General features: G+C 38.5%; 1 protein-coding gene across 2 annotated transcripts in view; it reads right to left on the bottom strand.

The window, feature by feature from the left end:
- Positions 1–22,540, bottom strand: part of DGKI (diacylglycerol kinase iota) — a 499,667-nt gene that overhangs the window by 234,813 nt on the left and 242,314 nt on the right. For both annotated transcript variants that reach the window (XM_062198081.1, XM_062198090.1), the window contains exons 7-8: positions 14,450–14,521; positions 10,437–10,553 (exon numbers count right to left, since the gene is read on the bottom strand). In XM_062198081.1, the coding sequence (XP_062054065.1) occupies positions 10,437–10,553; positions 14,450–14,521 (189 nt within the window). The remainder of the gene's footprint in view (positions 1–10,436; positions 10,554–14,449; positions 14,522–22,540) is intronic.

The following is a 22,540-nucleotide window of genomic DNA, read 5'->3' as shown; positions in this document are numbered from 1 at the left end:
CAGAACCATGTGGAAGATGACGGCAGCACATGCTGTTCGCCTGCATGCTTCTCATGCTTTGACACTTCCAAGCCACTGCTCATGGGTAAGCCACAGACAGAAATCAGTCGAGTGCTTCAAGAGTGAGCAACTGACTCCCCCCCAACACGGAGAGGCAGGGAGTGAGAGCCCCAGAGGCTCTCATGGACTCACGTAACAAACATGTTATACCTGCCAACCCTCCCAGTAAAAATGGAAGAATCCCAAATTCTCTGAGGGGCTCCAGTCTCCCGCCCAACCAGGTCCGTCTCCCGCCCAACCAAGTTCAAGTTCATCTCCTGGTATGGAGATCACCTATGTGGAAATGTAAAAAAGGAGGCCATTTTTCATGTTTACTTTTTCTTTTCTCTGTTTATTTTTGTAATGGTCTTTTCTTGCAACAGTCATAAAATTACTCTTGACCCCTGTGAAAGTTTATGAGCCAACTATGTTATCAGCATTGATGTCTAACTTTTTAAATGCAGAGGTAAGACTCACCTTAGTCACTTATAATAGCAGAGTGACAAGCATTGGGTTTTCTTTTGTGAATGAACCAATGGTTGAATAAGTCTTCCCTCCCCTGGTATCTTTGATCTAACTTTTTTGAAATACAGTGACCCCTAAATTTACTTTCCATGTCTCCCTAGGAATTTTAGAGCCACAAAATTGTGATTACTCCAACTAATGGATCGCTCCATTTACTGTTAGTATTTGATACAGTCACTTTGAGGGGAAACTCTAATATAGAGAACAGTCAAGACTCATTGACGACAAAGCAAAAGTAGACTTAATTAAGGACAAGTCAATAAAATAGACTGCATCTTCACAAAGGCAAGCTATTACTGACCACAAAATAGGTGTTTAGCAAAGAGTTGAAAACCTGAAATGCAGAATTCTTAACTTAGAAGTTTATATTGGTATATACACATATATTTCTTGAACAGTTAAAAGTTTCCCATTTAAAGAAATTCCAATTGTTATCATCTATTCTTCTACTTTTTAGTGTATACTTTTTTTGCAGAGCATTCAAAATAGACTTTAGTCTAGAGTACATGTTATAGTGCTTCCAAACTAGCAAGAGGCGGGCTATTAAGCTTCTATTTCACATTTACTTGGATGGAGAAATACATAAGTTGACTTGTGGCCACAATGATTTGTGGTCTCACCCAGGGTGAGGGAAACTTCCAATAATGAACATTTGTGCCAAGGCTTTCTTCAACCACTAGATTAACAGAAAAGTGTCTTTGGGGTCTCAGATTCTCATGAGAAAAGAGATTCAGGAGCTCACAGATGGTCTGGACCCCACGTGAGTCCTCACCACTCACTGCTGACTCTACTTAGCCTGAAATAGATAATAAGGCTTCTAAATTCCTATTAAATAGATCTTTTAACATATCCCTGTCTTGTGTACATGGTGGAAGTATCTTCCATATTTGGATAAATTTTAGTTCGCTTTAAAGGAAAGAAAAATGATCTGGAGTCTTTAAAGTTTAATCAAATGATCCAAGAAGAATGCTGGAGACTATTGGACTGGCACCTAGGTGGTATCAATTAACGACACTCTCAATGGTTCTGAACCATCCCTGCACAGGAGCATGACCCAGGGAGCTTTTACAGAGCGTTCATACCTGGGCCTCCTCAAATATTTTTATTTGATCTGTTTGGGGTGGAGCCCAGAAGAATAGTTTGTAAAAGCTCCCAAGGCAATTCTACCATGCAGCCAGGCTGAGAACCGGTTTGAAGGACAAAGAGCAAAGTAAGGAGTCATTTAGACCAGGGTAGAGTAAGAGGTCTCTTAGGAAAAGAAGCATGCATCTGTGAGACATGGTATGAATTCTGAATCTCTCTATTCCTATATCTGTTACCTTGGTCAAGTCAGTCAAACTTTGGAAATAACAGTTGCTTAATATTAAAACGATGGTAGTAATACCTACCTCACAGGGCAGTTGTGAAGTTTAAAGAGATAAGGTATGTGAAGCAGTTAGCTTGGTATCCATCCAGTGATAAGCACTTCAATAAATCTTGGTTGCCTCGTTCACAGATGATTATCCCCAGCACCTAGCACAAATGCCTGGCACATAGTATGCACTCAAATCATTGTCGAAATAATGAATAATTATTAGATTCACAACACTCACTGGACCCTCCTGGTTTGGGGAATTATGTTTAGGAAGTGAAGGCTTGCCTCCTAACTTCTCTGTAGTTCAAGCTCATCTATTGCCAAGAACAATACAGGACACAAAGTGCTTGCAGGAGCATGTTATGGACTTTGGTTCTAGACAGGACTCAACAATCTCTAAGAACTGGGTCAGGCTAAGATTGTTTCCTGAACTTGTCTGAGCAGGGAACTCATAGTCTTTCAGGTGGTTTTGATCATCAAACAAGTTTCGGGGACACAATTAAAAAACACATCAAAATAAAGGTTGATGTCTGAAAACAGAGCAGGCAAGGAACTCAACTCAAATAGGGAGCACATACACAAAACAGCCTTTTAAAACACAGAAGTACCAAGTAGAAGTGATCCTAAGGCCTTCTGACTTCACAGGACGAGTGGTAAAAACCAAGCACAGCAGTTGACTTACAGTACCTGGGCACCTCTATGTGAGATCTGAGTAAGCTTAGAGCCCTACGGATAGGCAAACAGCAACAAATAAGTAGTATAGAATTTCCCATCACACCACAACATTCCTGAACCTCCATTGTATTGATGTGTAAATATGTATCTCTGTCTAAATATATAACTATCTTTAACAGGCAGCATAATTCAGTGAGGAACAGATGGATGTGAAGGCGAATTGGGAATGTGTTTTGGCCATGACAAGACATTATCCTTGCTAATCTGCAGTGTTGCTTATACCGCCTAGGTCAGCTAAACAAAACAGCTTGCTTTTCAAAAATGTAGACGTTATGCCAAGAAATTACTGTATATAATTGCTGGTAAGAGAGTCAAGAAACCTGTAATACTCATTCCATGCTCCATAACAAAGCACCTCTGTTATATCAAGGGCAGCTAAGATCAACAATAAGGATCGTTAGATCAATGTTATCAAACCAGTGGAAACGTTATACTTTCACTGATATTTTTGCATTTTTCTGATTCTAACAATCAGCCCCTGTACTTAGTTTACCCACCATTTGGTTAAAGACCTAAAACAGAGGTCTTAAGGTTTTCTTGTACCTGGTATCAGGGCGATCTTACTTTACTACAGAAATAATCCCATCACCAAAATCCTTATCATAGTATAACTCCTTCCTGGACTGTTAAGAAATACTTAGGTATGAATTCACTCAATTGTGAATGAAACTCAACTACCCTCATTAATCTTCAGGGATCTTCTCAAGTTATAGGCTCACAAACAACTGATTATAATAACAGATCTAAAGAGAAGATGTATCACTTCATTTTCCAAAAGAAATCTTCCCCACCAGAGACTATACAAAATTCTAATACCTAATGGGAAAGGAGAGGCATGATTTCATCTGTTTAAGAGCATTCTGCCTCTGCTTGCACCAGGGGCACCACGGGAACAAGGCTGTTCTGAGATGGACAAGAATTAAAAAAAACTCATTCCAAAAATTAAGGACAGGGTTTCAATGAATGCCAACTAAGCACATTTAGCTAAATCACAAGAGGAGCTAATTAACCTTTGGAATTCACCAAAGGAAATGACTTGGACAATTTTGAGAGATACTGTTCATCACTTCGGAAAATAAGAGATTGCAAGTCATGTTTTCCTAGCATTTTAAGATAATTATGTAATCATAAGAGTTTTTTTTTAAAAAAATGGATTAGCACAAAGAAAACTTATACAGGACTAGGACAGAATGAATGTAGCATTATTTTTATAAAGAACATTAGAAACAACATAAATGTCTATGAGTTGGAAGTGAATAAATAAACTGTTACATATCCACAGCATGAGATATGTACAACAGTTTCAAAAACTGGGGTAAGAGCAAATGTACTAATATAGGCTTTTCTCCATGATTCATATATTTACTAAGAAGGACAAGTTTTAAAACTTCATGTGTAGAATTATGCAATTTATTATAAATATACTATTATATGCAATATAGTTCTGTATCTCTTTTAATGGGTATATTTCCATGCATGTCAATGCATCATAAGAGCTATTTATAAATATGTATATGAATATATGTATGTATAAATGAGAAGATACTTATAATCTTCAGCATAGGTGAAAGGAGACTTCCTTATCTTATTACATGGAGAATACGTATTATTAATTATGTCATTACAAACTAAATAATAAACTAAAAGACTAAGAGCATTCATTCTTTGAAGGAGGCCTTATTCCAACTTACTACCATGAGTCACAATGGACTGTACTCAGGACTTATTTTATATTCTTTCTAGAAGACTACTGAAATTCTCTGAGGTTAGTAGGAAAATCACAAGACAGTAACAGTTTGGAAAAGTCAGTGGATCAAGTGCAAAATCTTTTTCCAAAAGTTGTCTTGTCCCTTGACATATAACTTCTGAGAAAGCTTCTTCACTCTGGTCAACTAGACCCCACAAAGATTTCACGTAACACAGGTCTTGCTCCATCAGCTCCAAGTGTTTGCATTAGTATTTGAACATTTTTAACTCAACTTACTCAAAATATTTTCTCCTAATATTTTCAGACCAGAAGAGAAACACTGAAATCTGTAACATTAAATATAACTTGGACAACAGATTCCGGCTTGACTCTTAAAATCCGGTTTTCCTTTTATTTGAATTCCTTTAAATCATCTACCTCCTTCACCTTTCACTTCTTTCTCTCTCTAAATAATTTGATGATGAAGCCCAGCAAATCATCCAGGCAGCAATAAATCCCTTCAGTGTCCAGGTTTCACACAGCCCCAGTTCCCCAGCTGCTTGAAGAATAAGTCATATTTTAAGAGAAGGAAAATAGGTGGTTTAATTTCACCTCTTTAAACACCACTTTTCCTGGCCATAATACATGCAAACAGATTTTGTCTACTCCTCTCTGGAGACATTCGTTGAGACACAACATGTGAATAAAGCTCACTTTATTTGATCACCCATCTTACTGTTCTCAACACGTTCTAACAAGGTGCACTGCTCTTCCTTATGTCTCTTCCCAATGGCAACACCCACATCCTCCCACGTAAACCATAAGTGGTGTATTTTCCATAAAATCTACCCTGATTCCTATGGCTGAAATTGTTCAATCCTGCTTCATATTTCCACTGTGGTTTAAAACTTGGGTAGTACTTACCATTCTCCACCTTGGATGGATAGACCCCTGACTGGCCACTGCGAATTCCACCAACCTGTCTGACCTCTTCCTCCTATCAACCTAAGTGTGTTTCTCCTAAAGATGACCATTGGAACAGGAGGACACTTTTTTATTGAGGATTTCCATACAGCTGAATTCCTCTTCTAGAATGGACACTCTGCCCAGTGATTAAGATAGTTATATACATGTTCCCCATACTCTTTGTGGAAATAGATCACACACATCTGAATTATCTTTTAATCTCCTGCTGCATACAATAATAGCATTTGTGAATGTGGTTAATTAAACATGTTTACATAATTCAACTAAGAATATCATCTTTTATCATTTACCTTTAAAGCCAAGTGACAGAATAGAGAAACCCATATAGATCCACAGAAAAAGATACAAGAGTACTTCAAAAAGTTCAAAGAAAAGTAGAATTAAAAGATAAGTTTATTTTGGTGCTAAATATTTTTTAAGTCCATGCATAGTTTTTTATAATATTTATGAAATTTCCATGCATTTTCCATGAACTTTTTGAAGACCTGTGTGTATGTGTGTGTGTGTATATATATATATATATATATATATCCTCAAGGTTGGATTTATTTCCTCTGCTGCTTTCCATCTACTTTCCCAATTTTTTTTCTTACTACTTTCCAGTGTCTCACTTGAATTTTCCAGTATTACTACCTCCAAGTCATCACTAACATCATGCCCCCATGCTCCATACTCTGCAAACTGTAATCTTGCCCATAATCCATGATCTGATTTAAAAACAAAATACAAAGACTTCTCTCAATTCTGGCTATTTTTAATGCCCATAGATGGCAGAAGAGTTTAAACTTAAAATTTGAAGCTGTTCTAAATTACAGAGATGAACAAGTGGCAGAGCGAGGTTATTAATTTTAACCCAGGCAGTCTGGGCTTAAATGCTGGAATGCTTAAGTTCTACTCTACTGCCCCCTCCACCCACCAAGCTCATCATGTACCAGTTCTTTTAAATATAGTACATTGGCTGACTTACAGGGTGGCTTTGGAATCCACAGAAATGACTGCCAAAATTTTTTAAACACCTGCTCTAGCAAGGCTTGCGACAGTAGCATTATAAAGCAGTGTGGCATATCACTAAGAATTTAGCTAACAGAATCAGAATTCCTGGGTTCAAACCCAATCTCAAATGATTTAATGACAAATAGTCCTGGGCAGTTTATTTGACTTCTCTGGGCTTCACTTTCCTCAGCTGCAGAGTGTGAATAACAGGATAGCAGCCCATACTATGATATAAAATGAGATACTGAGTGCAAAATACTTAAAATAGTTCCTAACACATATGAAGTACTGGTAAATGCTACTTCTTCTTATTTCAGTGTTATGAGTCACAGAAGACATGTAAAAGGAACACGTTGAATAATAAATTCAGGCTTTAGCATCAAAGTTGTAAATTGAAAATATCATCTCCCATTAAGAGTAACAAAAATCTTCAAAGAGATAGTCCATTCCAAGTATGGACAGGGAATGCATAAGATGATCCTGGAACACGGACATTTTATCATTCCTGAAACTGAGGAAACTATCAAAAACCTCATGGCTCATAACAAACTCAGAAACTACCTGGAAGTGATTCCAATTCGTTAGAAAATTACATGAACATAAGAATAATGAAGACAATGAATTAAAACATTATATATATAAATCATAATTATGTAATTTCATAATGATACTCTATATGAAAGAACCACCAGAACAATTCATAGCTACTTGTAAAATTTGTTAAGGCATCAAGTTATATTTTGTAAATTAATAAAGCCAAATATACATGTATCATTTATTTGTTGGCGATAAAGGAAAAATCATAGATAAAAAGTAGAGATGGGTAAAAATTGGAAAACCATCCTTTCACAATCCATAATGAAATAAAGATGTCAGCAATCATCCTTAATGGATGACACATTAAATGAAACGTTATGGGAAAACTTCACCTTAGCTGGATTAGGATAGTTGCCAAACCTACTGATTAATCTTAACACCACTATCGCTAAACAACCTGTTACTGCATTCTTTTGACAGCAATACAACGGAAATACACAGCAATGCCCATGTAGTCTTTAAAAAAAAAAAAAACTGAATCTAATTTAGTCTCTATGTCTCATTATTAGTTTATAAGAACTATGGACAATAAGGGAAATCATTTTAAAACACACCAAGTTCACAATCAACCAAGATCAAAATATGGGAAGTTCTACAGATGATCCAATTTATTCAACAATAAAATAGAATGAAAAATAAGAAATGATATTGTTACATATTTAAAACACACAAGGTGAGCAGCATTGTGGCAAAGCAGGTTAAGACAACCACCTATAATGTTGGCATCCCATATGAGAGTTTGTTGGACTCCTGGCTACTCCATCTGGGGTCCAGCTCCAACCTAATATGCCTGGGAAGGCAGCTGAATATGACCCAAGTGCTTGAGCCCCTGCCACCCATGTGGGAGACCTAATAGAGATACAGGCTACTTGCTTCAGCCTGGATCAGTCCCAGCTGTTTTGGTCATTATGAGAGTGAACTAGCAGATAGAATACATTTATTCTCTCTCTCACTCTCTTTCTCCGTCTCCTCCCTCCCCATAACTGCTTTTCAAATAAAAATAAGTAATTTGTTAAACACACACACACACACACACCCTTGAAGTAAGTTAACAAAAGATGGTTTGAGACTTTGGGTTCTAAATTGCAAAACATCTGTAGGAATGATACAGTTGAGATTATTAAAAATCTTGGAGAAAATATTGATTTTGATATGTGAAATGGGTATGTGGTTATCTTTTTTGTATGTACATCACATTTTGTTTTTAAATAATTTTTATTTATATAAAGTGAACAAACTTCATGTCTTTCATATATACAGATTTAGGAGGGAAGGTAGGGTGGCTATTTTTTTTGAGAAGTAAAATGAAATATTTATAGAATAAAAGGTAAACTATCTAAGATTCACTTTAAAATACTCTAGCAATTGATGAAAACTGGAGGGACTTCCACTTAGGAGAAGGGGTAGTTGGGGTGAGGCCAGGAGGAAAATGGATATGGACATGAAAAGGTCACACAAGGGATCCTCCGGAAGACGGAACTGCTCAGTCTCTTCCACCAAGTACTGTGATGTCCTGGCTGTGAGACTGCTGCAATACTGCAAGATGTTACCATGAGCATAGGACGAATTCTGTATCATTTCTTAAAGCTGCATGAGACTCTCAAAACCAAGAGTTTGATTAATGAAAAGAAACTACCAAGGGAAGTGGAAGGGGCTGGATGGAATCAGACAGGCGGAAAAGTTGGTGGTTATAGAATTCATTATAATCTTTCTAAATTTGCTTGAAAATCTCCATTACAAAACAGGGTATCTTCAGCCGAGAAAAGTACATTTAACAATTTCCTTGAAAAGTAGCATCATCTTCTGGTTTTCCTAGTTGATCTATCTCTACTCTTTCAAAATCCTACATTGTTAAGACATCTTACCCACTCTTGCTAGTTTTGCCTTATAAATTCCATTTTTATGCAATCACTCTGCTGCTTACAAGGGAACTCACTCTTTCAGGATAAAGATCCCAAGTATCAAAAACCCCTCCAAAATCAAGCCTGAGTAACCTCTGTTCATCTTCTACACATGTTCTCCATAAACCTTGCCTCAGTAAAACTTCTAGCACTGTTCCATGCATATAGTTTTGAACATGGTGCCCAAGCATGTGCCACTCTCCTGCCTGTTTACTCTCTCCTTCCTCATGATCTAAATCCCACTGATCTTTAAAAAGCAGAATAAATCCCTCCTCTTCAGGTGTCTCCTTGAGATACTGCAAGGTGCTTCCAAGCAAGGATCATGTAGCTTTCCTGACATAATCTAGATGTGCAGTGGGAAGATGCTAATTTAACTGGCTATTGAACATTAAGTCTTAAAGAGATTACTAAATTTTTGGAAAAAAATAAAAACAAATAAGTATAAAGGCTAAAGAGATTCAGAATCAAAGTTAGAATTCAGCAAACTTAGATTTTAGACAGTAGGGCTCTATTTACCACTTTGTCACCTTGGATAACTCATTTTACATATTGGTTCAAAATGTGAAATGCAAGAATAGACTTCCCCACTTTTTAATGTGTACATATCGTACACGTCTCTGGGGCAAATCTCCCAAGGACTTCCATGGATTATAACCTGCTGAATTTAAACAGTCTTCAATAAAGGCTAAACTTTATATAAAACACACAACACAAAATAGTATCCCTGATCTGCCAGGTTTTAAATATAACTAGGTCAATGACAATAAATTGCATGAACACTAAAGAGAACACAGGAAGTAAGGTCACTACATCTTGTAAAGATACAGCATTCGGTAAGACTTCCTAAAGCACCTGCATCCTAGGGGAAGAACAATCTCTCTGTAGCACTGTCTGCTATTCTGTAACTTAGAGTTTACTATCTAGTAACAACTTTGCTATCTAGTTATAACTTAGAGTTTACTATCTAGGACATATAGCATTAAGGCAGAAACTTTTTCTATCAAAGATGATGATCTTGCTGAGAAACTACCCAGGTGTCTCGGAATATTGAAGACAGACCCACTGAGTCAGGAATTACACTGAGGGGAATGCAGAATGAGATTAGGTATTAAGACAATGAATTCCACCGTTCCATTTGAAGAGTGTGACTCTCTAAGCAGGACTTGTTTACATAAAAAGATGGTGGCTCACAGTCTGCCTTTCAGGTTGGAGTGACTGTAATCATAACCACACCATGATGGCTGTCCAGTTTGCACTCACAATGACACCTTGGGAATGACCAGGCTGGCAGAGAGTTGGATAGGAATCAGCTGGACCCAACATTGCTACTCAGTGAAACCCAGGGGAGCTGCTATCAAACAGAGGATCAAATGGAGGAGGAGGCATCATGCCTGCTCTGGAACTTCGATTTCATTAGGACAATGAGCTGGTTCCAAGGGAGAGCCCAACACAGTCAAGTGATGGGCTGATGGGATGAACCTGGAAGCTAAGCCTGGGACCTTAGTTCCGCGTGAGCAGAGGCTGTAGGAACCCAAAGTCTAATCAGTGGGAGAAAAGCAAGAAGCAGCAGTTAATTTTTCTCTGCACTGGGCCAGCAGCACCAGGTCCCAGCAGTTACCTGAGGTTTCTTCACCTTAATGATCCAGGTGGGTGGGACAATAACAGCAGCATGAGCCCCAAGGGAGCAGGGTTCCTCAATGTGATGCAGCATGAAGCAGGTCACCTTATTGTGAAACTGAAGAGAAAAACAGGCCAATAAGCAACTCAAGGCAAAGAGTAATGCTGTAGCAAAAAGGAGCAGGTGCACACGCACACACTCCCATATGCATACACACATGCATACCCAGGCATGCATGCAGGACACATGCTTCTCATCCCCACCCAATGGACCCCAGGAGCTCAGAGACCAAATTTTGAATTTATTCCAGTTTCAAAACTTATCATCATTATTATGAGAATTCAAATTAGCACAGAAAGGCCAGCTAAAACGTTCTGATTAATGGGACATTTACATGAAGATGTTAGAGTCTTGGAGGGTTCTATTAGTCCTAACTGGATATAGTTGTGTTTCCCTTCACTTGGGCACTGGTCACAGACTTGGCTGATTAGGGTGGATGTCAAGAAGAAAATGAAGACAAGCAGAAAGGTAATGCTACCATCTGCCTCTCCTTTCTCTACCATAGATACAGATCTTCCAGGTACTCTTTCCAGTTTACAGAAGCCAGAAAAGCAGCAGGATGTCTCTTCTGGAGAGTTGTTAATCCCAGAGGTAGCAAACAACAATGAGATTGCTTCTGCTACGTTTGGATAAAAAAAATGCAATGGTCCTAGCACACTTGGTAAGCCCAAAGCACTTATTTTTTTTAATGGAAGGAAGTAAATGTAGACGAATAACTGCCCTAATACCTCAGTATTAGGAGCTTAACTCAATATACTACTACGACATTCAGTCTGATCATCTTAGGTCAATCACTATTTCAGTCAGCTTTTATGCAACTATAGAGCGATGGTGATGGGTGGTACTATTTATTTTCTAGTGAACATAGAATCAACATTATGTAATAATGAAGAGACTTAAGTTTTAATCGTAATGATTTTTAACTTTTATTTAATGAATATAAATTTCCAAAGTACAGCTTATGGATTACAATGGCTTCCCCCCCCCCCATAACTTCCCTCCCACCCACAACCCTCCCCTTTCCCGCTCCCTCTCCCCTTCCACTCACATCAAGATTCATTTTCAATTCTCTTTATATAAAGAAGATCAGTTTAGCATAGTTTCTGCTTATATTGAACTTAAAGTGGCCACATAATTTATCATTTTAACTGGAACAATTTTAAGAATGAAAGGGGTCGCTGATAGTAATTATATTGGAATGACAAAAATTAAATTAGGACTATGTGGGAAACTGCTATATATGGTCAGCCTAAATAATATTATGTCAGCAGAGGGATTTTCATTCCTGCACATCTTTAAGATCTTCAGTGATCTAGCGGCTAACTACTTATCAGTCAATTAAGTATAAAATACTAATTCTCCCTGTCATCATTATTTCTGATCTTCAATTAAATAGAAGAACATCAGTTAATGCCTTCTTTAAAAATAACTTCTAAAATAGTAGGGGTCTCAGAGACCACCAATGTCGATTTAATTCCCACTTGAGTAATCTCTAATCTATAGATTCAGATGTATGTCTAAGATAACACAGCTTTCAAATGGTGGGATCAGGACCTGAACCCAGGAAACCAAACTCCCAAACTCAGTGTTCTTTCTCCCACATCACAGAGAGTCATTTATCTGTTTCTTTGACCTCAAATATCCTAGAAAGGATTACTTGTACTGTTAAAGTACAGCACCACAGTAACTTGTGTTCAAATGGTTTGAATTTCTAGTCCTTGCAAAATTGGCTTCTTTATGTGGGGAATTCAAAGGCACATGGAATTGATCGAAGCTCTATTGCAACAGTCAAGTGAAAACTCGGTCTTACAGTGATTACATTGGACTACAGATTGATGAAAATAGAGCAAGTGTGTTCACTGTAGAGTGGGATTGAGTTTCCAAATTAACTGATCCTGGATACACCATCTCACCCGGCCTGATAGCTACACTGGCAGAGCAGACACAGCCTATTGGAGTGCTCATTGCTGTCCCACCAGCGAGGTCTCATCAGGTCAGAGAAACCAGCAACATGGGTATTGTTAGGGACATCTGAGCACTTAATATGCTTCTTCGTCCCCAGATGGAGATACTGACTTGATATCTGATATCTAGGGTTCCACTCAAGGACTAGGATGGCTATGTATTTTTGAACATGTACTTAAACAGAAATGCAAAGATTATTTGCATGACAACCACCTGAAAAGAGATGGAAGCACCAGTAACAAAATCTGTAGCAGGATGTTGACACAGCAAGTTGACACAGACCAGTGAGTCTCTGCTAGTGACAGTAGGTTCTCCACACATGTGGGAGTTTAGGAAAATTATGCTAAGGGAAGTATTGGGTTGAATCTTATGGAATTTTCATAATTCAAATAGTTTTGATGCACAAAGAGTCAAATTCTTGTATTTCAACTAAATGTACCTATTTCAGCCCAAGAGTGGGTAGTCTACTCTGATACGTGTAGGGAGATTAGATTTCCTGCAAGATATTAACCTATCTGAAATACCACAGCCATTTCTCTTCAGGTCCCCTGTACAATGAAGGGACAATACATCCCAATTTACAGTCATTCAAAAGAATAGGTAGATAGGTAGGCTGGCAGATTAGAATAGAGTTAGGAAACTTTGTCCATAGTGCCCAGATAGCACACATTTTAGCTGTGAGTCCACTTGCTTCTGTTGCAATTTCTCAGATCTGTCATTCTAGCCCAAAAGTAGACACAGACAATATATAAACCCAAAAACAGTCCCAGGAAATCCATAAGTAGCTGGGCATGGCTCAGTTCCAATAAAACTTTATTTATAAAGGTAGGTGCCAGCCAGATTTGGCATACAGGCCATAGTCTGTCAACCACTAAGAGTTTACATGATCTAGTAAAACAAAGAACAAGCACACTGGCAAACAAATAATAAAATGTAGCATCTGGTTGGGACAGAGAAGTTAAATGTTAAAAAAGGGGAGAACATGTAGATAAAGGGGAAAAGAGAAAATGGGAGAAATTACATCAAATCCTAATGAATATAAATATTCAAATATATGAAAGAAGTATATTCAGTAAACATACACACACAACTATAACGATATCACAGCCTAAAGAAAGATACCAGAGTCACTGTTCTCATCCTAACAGTTACCCCTATATTAAATGGTCACCCACATCAAAGCCAGAAGAACCAAAATGCCTGGATACCCATGGTAGAGGGTTTTCATGAGATTCATGTTGCTTTGTTCCTAACGCTGCAACTTCCCACCATAGGAAGAGTTCTCAGCCATCCAGTGGAGTAGGGAAACAAGGGTGCCTGGGACTGGGAAACCCTCAAGCTGGCTGCCAGGGTTAGAAGCAAAAGGCAGTTTTGCAGTCCTTAATACCAGGTTCCCATGTATATAAAACAAAGGGGTTAATTTATCACTATAGTTTCTCCCAGCTCATTAGCTTTTTGTTTTGTTTTGTTTTGGTTTTTTTTTTTTTTTTGGACAGGCAGAGTGGATAGTGAGAGAGAGACAGAGAGAAAGGTCTTCCTTTTTGCCGTTGGTTCACCCTCCAATGGCCACTGTGGCCGGCACATTGTGCTGATCCGAAGCCAGGAGCCAGGTGCCTCTCCCAGTCTCCCATGTGGGTGCAGGGCCCAAGGACTTGGGCCATCCTCCACTGCACTCCTGGGCCATAGCAGAGAGCTGGCCTGGAAGAGGGGCAACCGGGATAGAATCCGGCGCCCTGACCGGGACTAGAACCCGGTGTGCTGGCACCACAAGGCAGAGGATTAGCCTGTTAAGCCACGGCGCCGGCCCCAGCTCATTTGCTATTGTCCTATAGTTTTAGTTTCTCTTTCTTCTTCCAAGGATCCTCCATGAGAAAGGGAACACATTAAATTAGGATAAACTTCCACTTGCAGACAGGAACTCAAACAATGACATAAGTCTTTTTTTATAAAACATGAGCCCACATTGTTTTATTTCATCCCAAACTTACCGCCTGCTTGCACCAGGAACAGCTGATAGCCACAATCTCTTTACTGTGGAAGGAGAACTTCTGCTGGAAGCCCTGGGGTATTAGGACAAGAGACAGACAATTTAGAACCACCTCCATCAGACAGCACACGTGTGCCCTCCTGAAGTTCAACAACGTGAATAAGGCCAGAACTGCCACCTGTCATAGAGGTGACCAGACCTGCAAACGCCATTCACCACTCACTCAACACAGCTCTCTCTGTCTTGCGATGACTCTCTATTCCTGAACCACCTCAAGTGTGAGGGACAGCAGGCACTAGCATCCCTATATGGCTAACCACTCAAGTGAGCCACACCAAAAGAACTTTCTGGAAAAATGACATGTAGTTCTCTTTATAGCAAAGGAAAAGCTATTACTTGTCCCATATGGTCCTATATACATAGGTATAGCAAGAAGTCCATGGGATAAGTAGAAGATAAGTTTATTTTGGTGTGAAAAAAATTTGAAAACCATGCATAGCTTCTTCTTCATTCTATTTGAGTACTGCTGCCAGGTGCAATGATGCTGTTTGTTTCTGCCTCAAATTCAAAACACTTGAATGATATTTCCTTCCTTAAAGATGAACAGAATAAACTTCATGCTGGTTATTTTATGTGCCCATGTGTTATCTCTCCAATGGGAATGCAATAATTCTAAAGGAAATCCTTGTATACTGCTTAGCAAAATAGCAAAGGTATGCATTTCCAATTAACTGAACAAGAAACTTGCTGCTAGCACACCATGATCCATTTACAAATTTCTGTTATCCAGTCTTTAAAAACCTTAACCAAGGCAGCTCAAAATATATCTCTTCATGGCACCCTCCCCCAGACAAAACATAACATAACCCCTATCAACACCGCAAATGTGCCAAGTTTCTAATTTTCATTTTCTGTTCAGTCTGCAATATTGAAATACTGTATGGTTAAAAGTCAATACAGCAGAATCTGGCATGACAGCACCAGTAGCCACAATTAGAGGTCTTCTGAACGTATTGTTAAAGTCTTCAATACTATTACTCAGACACTAACTCATCAGCTCATACATCAGATGGTTATACATCAAATAGAAGATGAGAAGATATGGCAAAGCTAAGAATAGTTCTTGGAGCTTCTGATTTGCTGGGTGATCTTAGGCAAATCACTTAGCTCTTCTAACTTCTCCCTTCTGAAAATGGGAATAAGAATACAATCTTTTCCTATGTGATTATAAGTATTAAATGAGGCAATGAACTTGAAAGGTCTTATTACACACACACACATATGTACTTTTATTGCTAAGATCTATCAACAGGAACTTCTCCCACCACCTAATTGAAAAGCTTTCTGGAGTCTCATATGGGACTTAGCTTTATTCTATAGTACAGGGCGAGTGTACTCAGCCCCACTCTCTGCTCAATGCCAATTTTTGGTTTCAGGAGGAAAACAGATGCAATCCACTGTGGAATTGACAGCCAGGCTTATACCAAAAACAAACAACAAGGCCAATCACAACGGGGCCACTGGTCTCCACGTTTATGAAGAACCGTGGTGCATCCATTGGAAAGGAGCCTAATGATAATCAGCTCTGTGCTCTGCTGTTGGATTCTAGTCAGAGTCATGGCGATCATGGCCTCAGGATCATTATCTAACACAGAGACATAAATAGGACCAAATTGGAGCCCTCGTGGACCATGTTCCCCTGGACCACCTGCTCTTGGATGGGCTCTCAGAATGGGAAAAAGAACCAGATTCCTAATTACTCATGTTTGAATGCTGGCCCAAATCTGCTATTATGGAACTGACAGATGCCCTGACTGAATTTCAACTGACTATGGTTTTTAAAGGCCTATTTTGTTCAGCACTATCAAAGAGGAAAATAGTGATGTGAGGCCAGATGCTCTGGATCCAATTGAATTCAGAATTAAAAATACCAAAAACATTGAGGAATAACCTCCTCCCCTTTTTTTGGTTCTTTGCGTTTTTTCAATCATGTGGAGCCTTTGGAATAGAGTTGAAACAAGGCTTATTCTGAGCAGCTAAAACTTTGTCATTCTTCTGCAGTCTAGGGCATGCCCCAAATGGCACTCCGATTTACAGACCTGGTTGAAACCAGAAAAAAGGAGACTTTCCTTGAAATGAGCTGAAATTGTTGTATTGTCTCTTGTATTGTATTTAAGTAAAGCTTGTAGGGAAGTAAGAGAATTTCCTGACTACAGGCTAACTCTCATTTGATTTGATTCATTCCAACAAAAAAGTTGAAGTCTTCTTGCAGCCACAAATGTAAACAATAACAACAAAATAAACTTCTACATGTCTACAACTTTAAACAAAATCAATAAAATAAACTTCTACATATCCACTATGATGCCCAAGGCTCATAAAATATTACAAAAGGAACACCCAAAGAAATTATAAAATAAGTGCAAATCAATGTATTTCCATTAATATTTATCTTAAAACAGATAACTTCAATTATTTTTGCTCAAATAACTCAAGTGATTTTTGAAATATAAATGTTTTATACACTTATATACTCTTATACATTTCATATTTTATCTCTAAAATGTTTATCCTAAGTCTAATTAGAAGCAAAGTCCATAATTTCAAGTAAAATAAGATTAAAATTTTAAAACAAAAGTGTTACATCAGTCATAAATGTATCCTGTGTGATATAAATCCATAGTGACTTGGTGTTCACCAGTATAAAAGGAAGTTCTTCCCACTTTGATCAGGACATAACTAGATCTCAAACTGGTTGTCTTATCTACTGATTTTAATTATGATACACTTTATGTCTGTAATTAAAGGCTCTGACAATCTGTCAACGTCCTTGTGTCCACAATATGCTCTCCCTCCAGGGAATCACTGACTTATACCATAGATTGATGCTTCATGATACCTCAAGAGAACATTGAGTTCTCCATTCTAATGAAGTTTATAATTACAACACATTAATCAGAACAAATCAATCTTATCATCCTTAGATTGTTTCTGCTTTTTGCACTCATTTACCTGAAGGCCCTGTTATCAGCTACCAATCACAAATTGAATCTTCTGGGAAAAAAAAAAAAACATTAAAAAATGTAGAAGAGAGGATGCTTGGTGCAAGTTAATGCTGTTAACACAAATATGGCAGACTGTACAAAGAGCCTGAGACATGCTGTCCAGGGCCTCTTCACTTGTGAAACATGCATTCCTGGAAGTGGCTGGCCTAACCCAGAGCCCTGGAATTAAGGTAGATACCTACAACAAAGGCTACAGACTCAGAATTTAATTTGCATGTTAACTGTGTTAGCTATAATATTTATATTTCATATATTTATGATCATATGTATTCAAGGACATAAAATACTTTATACAGATTAATGTTGTATTCAATAAGGCCAAAACTGTATATGAATCTTTACCTATTGGGTTTAAATCTTTGTATTAGAATAAAAGGAAACTTTCTAATCATCCAATTAGCTACAATTTTGATAATGTTCATCCACAAAAATTAGTTTTCACCTGTGACTACTCTATACTTAATAACTATTCCAATAAAGACAACATTTTAATACAAATTTCATTTTAATATTGGTAATATTCACCAAGCAGATTGTTTTTGGAAAAGAAAAAAACAGACTACTTTTTAAAAAAGACTAGCTAAAAAAGTTTAAAATTTTTTTAAAGATAGGATTGATGTTAATACTATACACAATTACAAATCATGACAGAATTTTAATGAAGTCATATAATATACTTGTATAATCTTGATGATGGTATAACATTAGAGGAAGTAACTAGCTATACTCTTGACACTTAACTGATTGAAGAAAATGATCTTTGACTTACTGAACTAAGCTCTCCTTTATTTTGCTATTCTTGCCCCAGACAATGAATTGACCAAAATTACTCAAACTCTGGCCCTCCAGGGTTCATGAAGTTATGTCAAGGTAACATCACCATATCACATATCCCTTAGAGAAAGAAAGGAATCTGCTTCAGAAATAGATTTAACTTGGGTTTTTACTGCATCTACTCCTCATAACAGTACTCTGAAAGACCAAATAATCTTTTCACACCAGCCAGAGAAATATACAGTCTTTTGAAAGAGAAAAATGACTATATCTCAAAAGAAATACAAGACCTAGTCTATACGTACTATCAAGAGTGGGAAAATGTGTTTGAGGCTGGGTTCTGAAGGTACAGGACAAAGAAAGTTGGAATAAGGAGAATTCCTCAATGTGAAAGTACTCATCTACAATGGAGGGATTAACCCATTGTCAATGACCCCAAGGATGATGGTCATACTTGGAAGACATTTGAAAATTCGATCAAAAAACAAATCCATGTTAAGTGAAGTAGAAATGCCTGAATTGCTGTGATAGAGAAAGAAGCAATCAAAATCTCACAGAAATTGTCATGCTAGAGTTGCTAAATTAGATAGATTAAAAATTGACTATGTTCTATAAGAAGCCCAAAATATATTCCATTTACCAAACCAGTAAAATGTGTGTTGGTGAGAAGGGCACCATCATTGCTGGGAACAACAGAGGCTCTCTTCTGTAGATGAGTCCTGTTGGTAGGAAATGTCATACAGAATGAGAACTCTGACAACAATCTGAACACTAAAATTACAAAATAATAGGAACCATGTGGCAGCACTTAACTAGAGATGCAAGCTGTGTTCAGTTTCTGTAAGACTGAAGTAGCAGCCAAGGGAGCTTGATGGAGAGAGCCATGGAAATGGTTATTAAAGCATGCATCCTAAGAAAAAACATGGACTGTCAGATAAAAGAGACACTGTTCAATTGATACAATCAGAAGAATGAAAAATGGATGACCAGACAGGTAAATACAGGTGTTCCAACAGTTATACCGTTTTTACTTGTTTCTAAACATGAGCTAGTTTCAAACATATAACCCACTGATTGAAGGAGAGAGCAAGTTTCCAGTAGAATTCAGTAACATCATGGCAGGGGTATATGGTGACATTCTTCCAGTCTCTAACTAAAATGATCTGTCATAGACATTTTTTTTTTTTTTTTGGACAGGCAGAGTGGATAGTGAGAGAGAGAGACAGAGAGAAAGGTCTTCCTCTGCCTATGGTTCACCCTCCAATGGCCGCCACTGCTGGCGCACCGCGCTGATCCGAAGCCAGGAGCCAGGTGCTTCCTCCTGGTCTCCCATAGGGTGCAGGGCCCAAGGACTTGGGCCATCCTTCACTGCACTCCCTGGCCACAGCAGAGAGCTGGACTGGAAGAGGGGCAACCAGGACAGAATCCGGCACCCCGACCGGGACTAGAACCCAGTGTGCTGGCGCCGCAAGGCGGAGGATTAGCCTATTGAGCCACGGCACCAGCTAAAATAACCTGTCATAGACATTTATGTAGGTAGTTTGTACAATGAAGAGAGGTAAATATCTAAATACTTTCAAGACTATTGTACAAGAGTCCAAGTTGACTTGCATACCCTAAGAATAAAGCAGCAGCAGCATCCTCTCTTTGAGTAAATGTGGATGGGGCTCCAGTAGAAAATGAAGTCCTAATCCAGGGTCAGTTTCAAAGAGTCTAGAGGTTTCTCAAGCCCAGCATGATTAATTGCCCTGGTCTCCAACTACATAATTGGAGTGAACATACTCTGTAATGGTCAGAATACTGACATTGGTTTCTTGGCCTATCAAGCCCAAATGAAACCCTCAAACCATCCTTCCAGCCATATCTAAGTCAAAATAGATGTCACATTCTCAGAAGCAATAGGTATTAGATGAAATTATATTAATTTTGAATGTTGTGATAATGGTATTGGATTTATGTTTTTTAAAAGTATTATCTGTTTAAGTGCTACCCTCAAAAACTAAAGGAGGCAGCAAGCAGAGGTAGTGAACCCCAGCACATTCAGATTTAATTCATTACTTGAGATACTACAAAATCAGACAGGTCCTGGAGAATGATGTTGAACTACCACACACAATTTAAATTCAGTGTACTATGGTTGCAGACACTGTGTCAAATTTGGATTCTTTTGTCTTTGTGTGTATGACATGTTTCCCTGGATTTGGAAAATGGATTCTTTTTCAGTCTTGTGTGCATTCCCTTGACATGGTTAACGGTATACTTTTATAGCCTGTTCCAGGACTTTCAACTCTTCTGAAAGTTATCTAAATGCTATGTCAAGGGACCTGAACAATATCAAGTCGGCAGAATGTTATAATTTACCACATCAATGAAGCCTTTTAAAGTGGATAAGCAAAAAGTGACAGGTACATTGGAGGTCTTGGTGTGACAGAAGGTGGGGAGACAAGCTCTGTGAGGAGTCTGAGATTCCACACGTCAGTGATGTTTCTAGGGTTCAATGGTTCAAGGAACGCTAGAGGATCCTCTGCACTCTAAAGGATAAATTATTGCACTTCACAATTTCAATCGCTAAGAATAAACAATATTTGGAGGCATCCTAGGTTCTGGAGGCAGCATATTCCACACCTAGAAATACTGCCCTAATCTATTTAGTGGATGGCATTAAATCCTTCCAGCTCAGAGTGGGGCCTGGAGCAGGAAGAAACTCTGCAGTAGGTCCAGTCTGTGATGAATATAGCCCTGACCCTGACCTTGATCCCTCTTAGAAGGATAGGGGGAGGAAAAAAGACATTTAGTTGTGTTTATGACAAGCACCAATAAGACAATTACAATACAGACTCTAGCATTCTAAGACAAAGTTATGCCATTTGCAGGCAAGAACTGTATACTTTCAAAAACATCTGCTGGCATGTTGTTTTGCTCTGGTGGCTGAATACCTAGATATGAATAACCAGGTATCCTGAACTGGGTTCTATAAGTTCACAAAGTCTTAAGGTTGGAAGGGCTCAGCCTAAATCTATTATTACATTAGGATCCCATGTGGGATCCTGCAAAAAAACAGTATCAGGGTGAGCATAAATGAGTAAGTAGCTCAGGGCCCTACATCATCTACATTTTAGTAAAAGGTGTCTCATTTAACTCATGTCTATGGAAATATGGGAATCCATAATAATCATTTGAAAAAGGAGGAAAAAATCTAGATAGGTTCAAGATTCACTTAGCTTGGTATATGAGTCCAGTCAAAGGTTGACCATTACCGCACTAATGGCTACTTAGGGGTGACTTAAGTGAAAAGACATCCCCTCCGCGGGCATAACTTCAAGTGGAACAAGTACTCATCTGCTTTGTGTGGAAAGATATACCCCTGATACAGGAATATATAATGACTCACAGGCAATGCTAAATGGCAGTGATTCAGGGCTTGGAAACTACAGGAGGTATGGAGAAGAGGTTTGTGGATGAACATACGAGGTAAGTACAAACTTGCCCTCCAGAGAACATTGCTCTGGTAAGAACTAAACACTTAGACATTATTCAGGCACCATACTCTGTCATGAGCCACCCTATTGATGGCATAATGGGCTAGAAGTGAAAGACCCATGATGGCAGTTATAGATGCTATGTTTGAATCCAATGATAAGGGGCTTCCACTCACCAAAGTGAGCTAGTTACTGACACTCTTGAATATGCATCCTGCCAGCAAATTGCACCAAAGCTAGGCATCCAACATGTTCCTTCAAAGGGAACCAGCTATGTGGTAGCTAATTGATGATACTGAATCCCTTCCGATCTAGAATGGGTAACAGCAGCTCATCTTGACTAGAATCAACACGTATGTGGAGTATGAGCTGACTTTTCCCTTCTTGAGGGCCTCATGCAACAGCTTATAATGTCTGACCTGACACAGGGGCCATTTGATCCACGGATATCCTCTGGAATACTTTGATAATAAATAGACAAGTGTACCAGCCAAGACCAGGAGATCAGATTGCTCCAAAGTAAGAGTCTCGGTTCACTATCAGACAGGTCACTTAGACCAGAAGTGTTAGGTGACAGTAAGGTGAATCCAGAATGTGTGGTTGAGGACAGAGACAGATGATGAACATCAGTTACAGACTTCAGATCAGCTGCAACCATTTGGGCTATGAGTTAGCCCTCTAACTTTCTTCTTCCATGTTTCCATAAGGAAATGGGACCAACAAGAATCCTAGAGGAGCTGTTCTTAAAAAGCAATATATGGGCCAGCGCCACGG

This window comes from Lepus europaeus, chromosome 1, assembly GCF_033115175.1.
Source record: "Lepus europaeus isolate LE1 chromosome 1, mLepTim1.pri, whole genome shotgun sequence".
In the NCBI taxonomy this organism is placed as follows: Eukaryota; Metazoa; Chordata; class Mammalia; order Lagomorpha; family Leporidae; genus Lepus; species Lepus europaeus.
The sequence above is the reverse complement of the archived record's forward strand: the minus strand, read 5'-3'. Positions and strand labels throughout refer to the sequence as shown.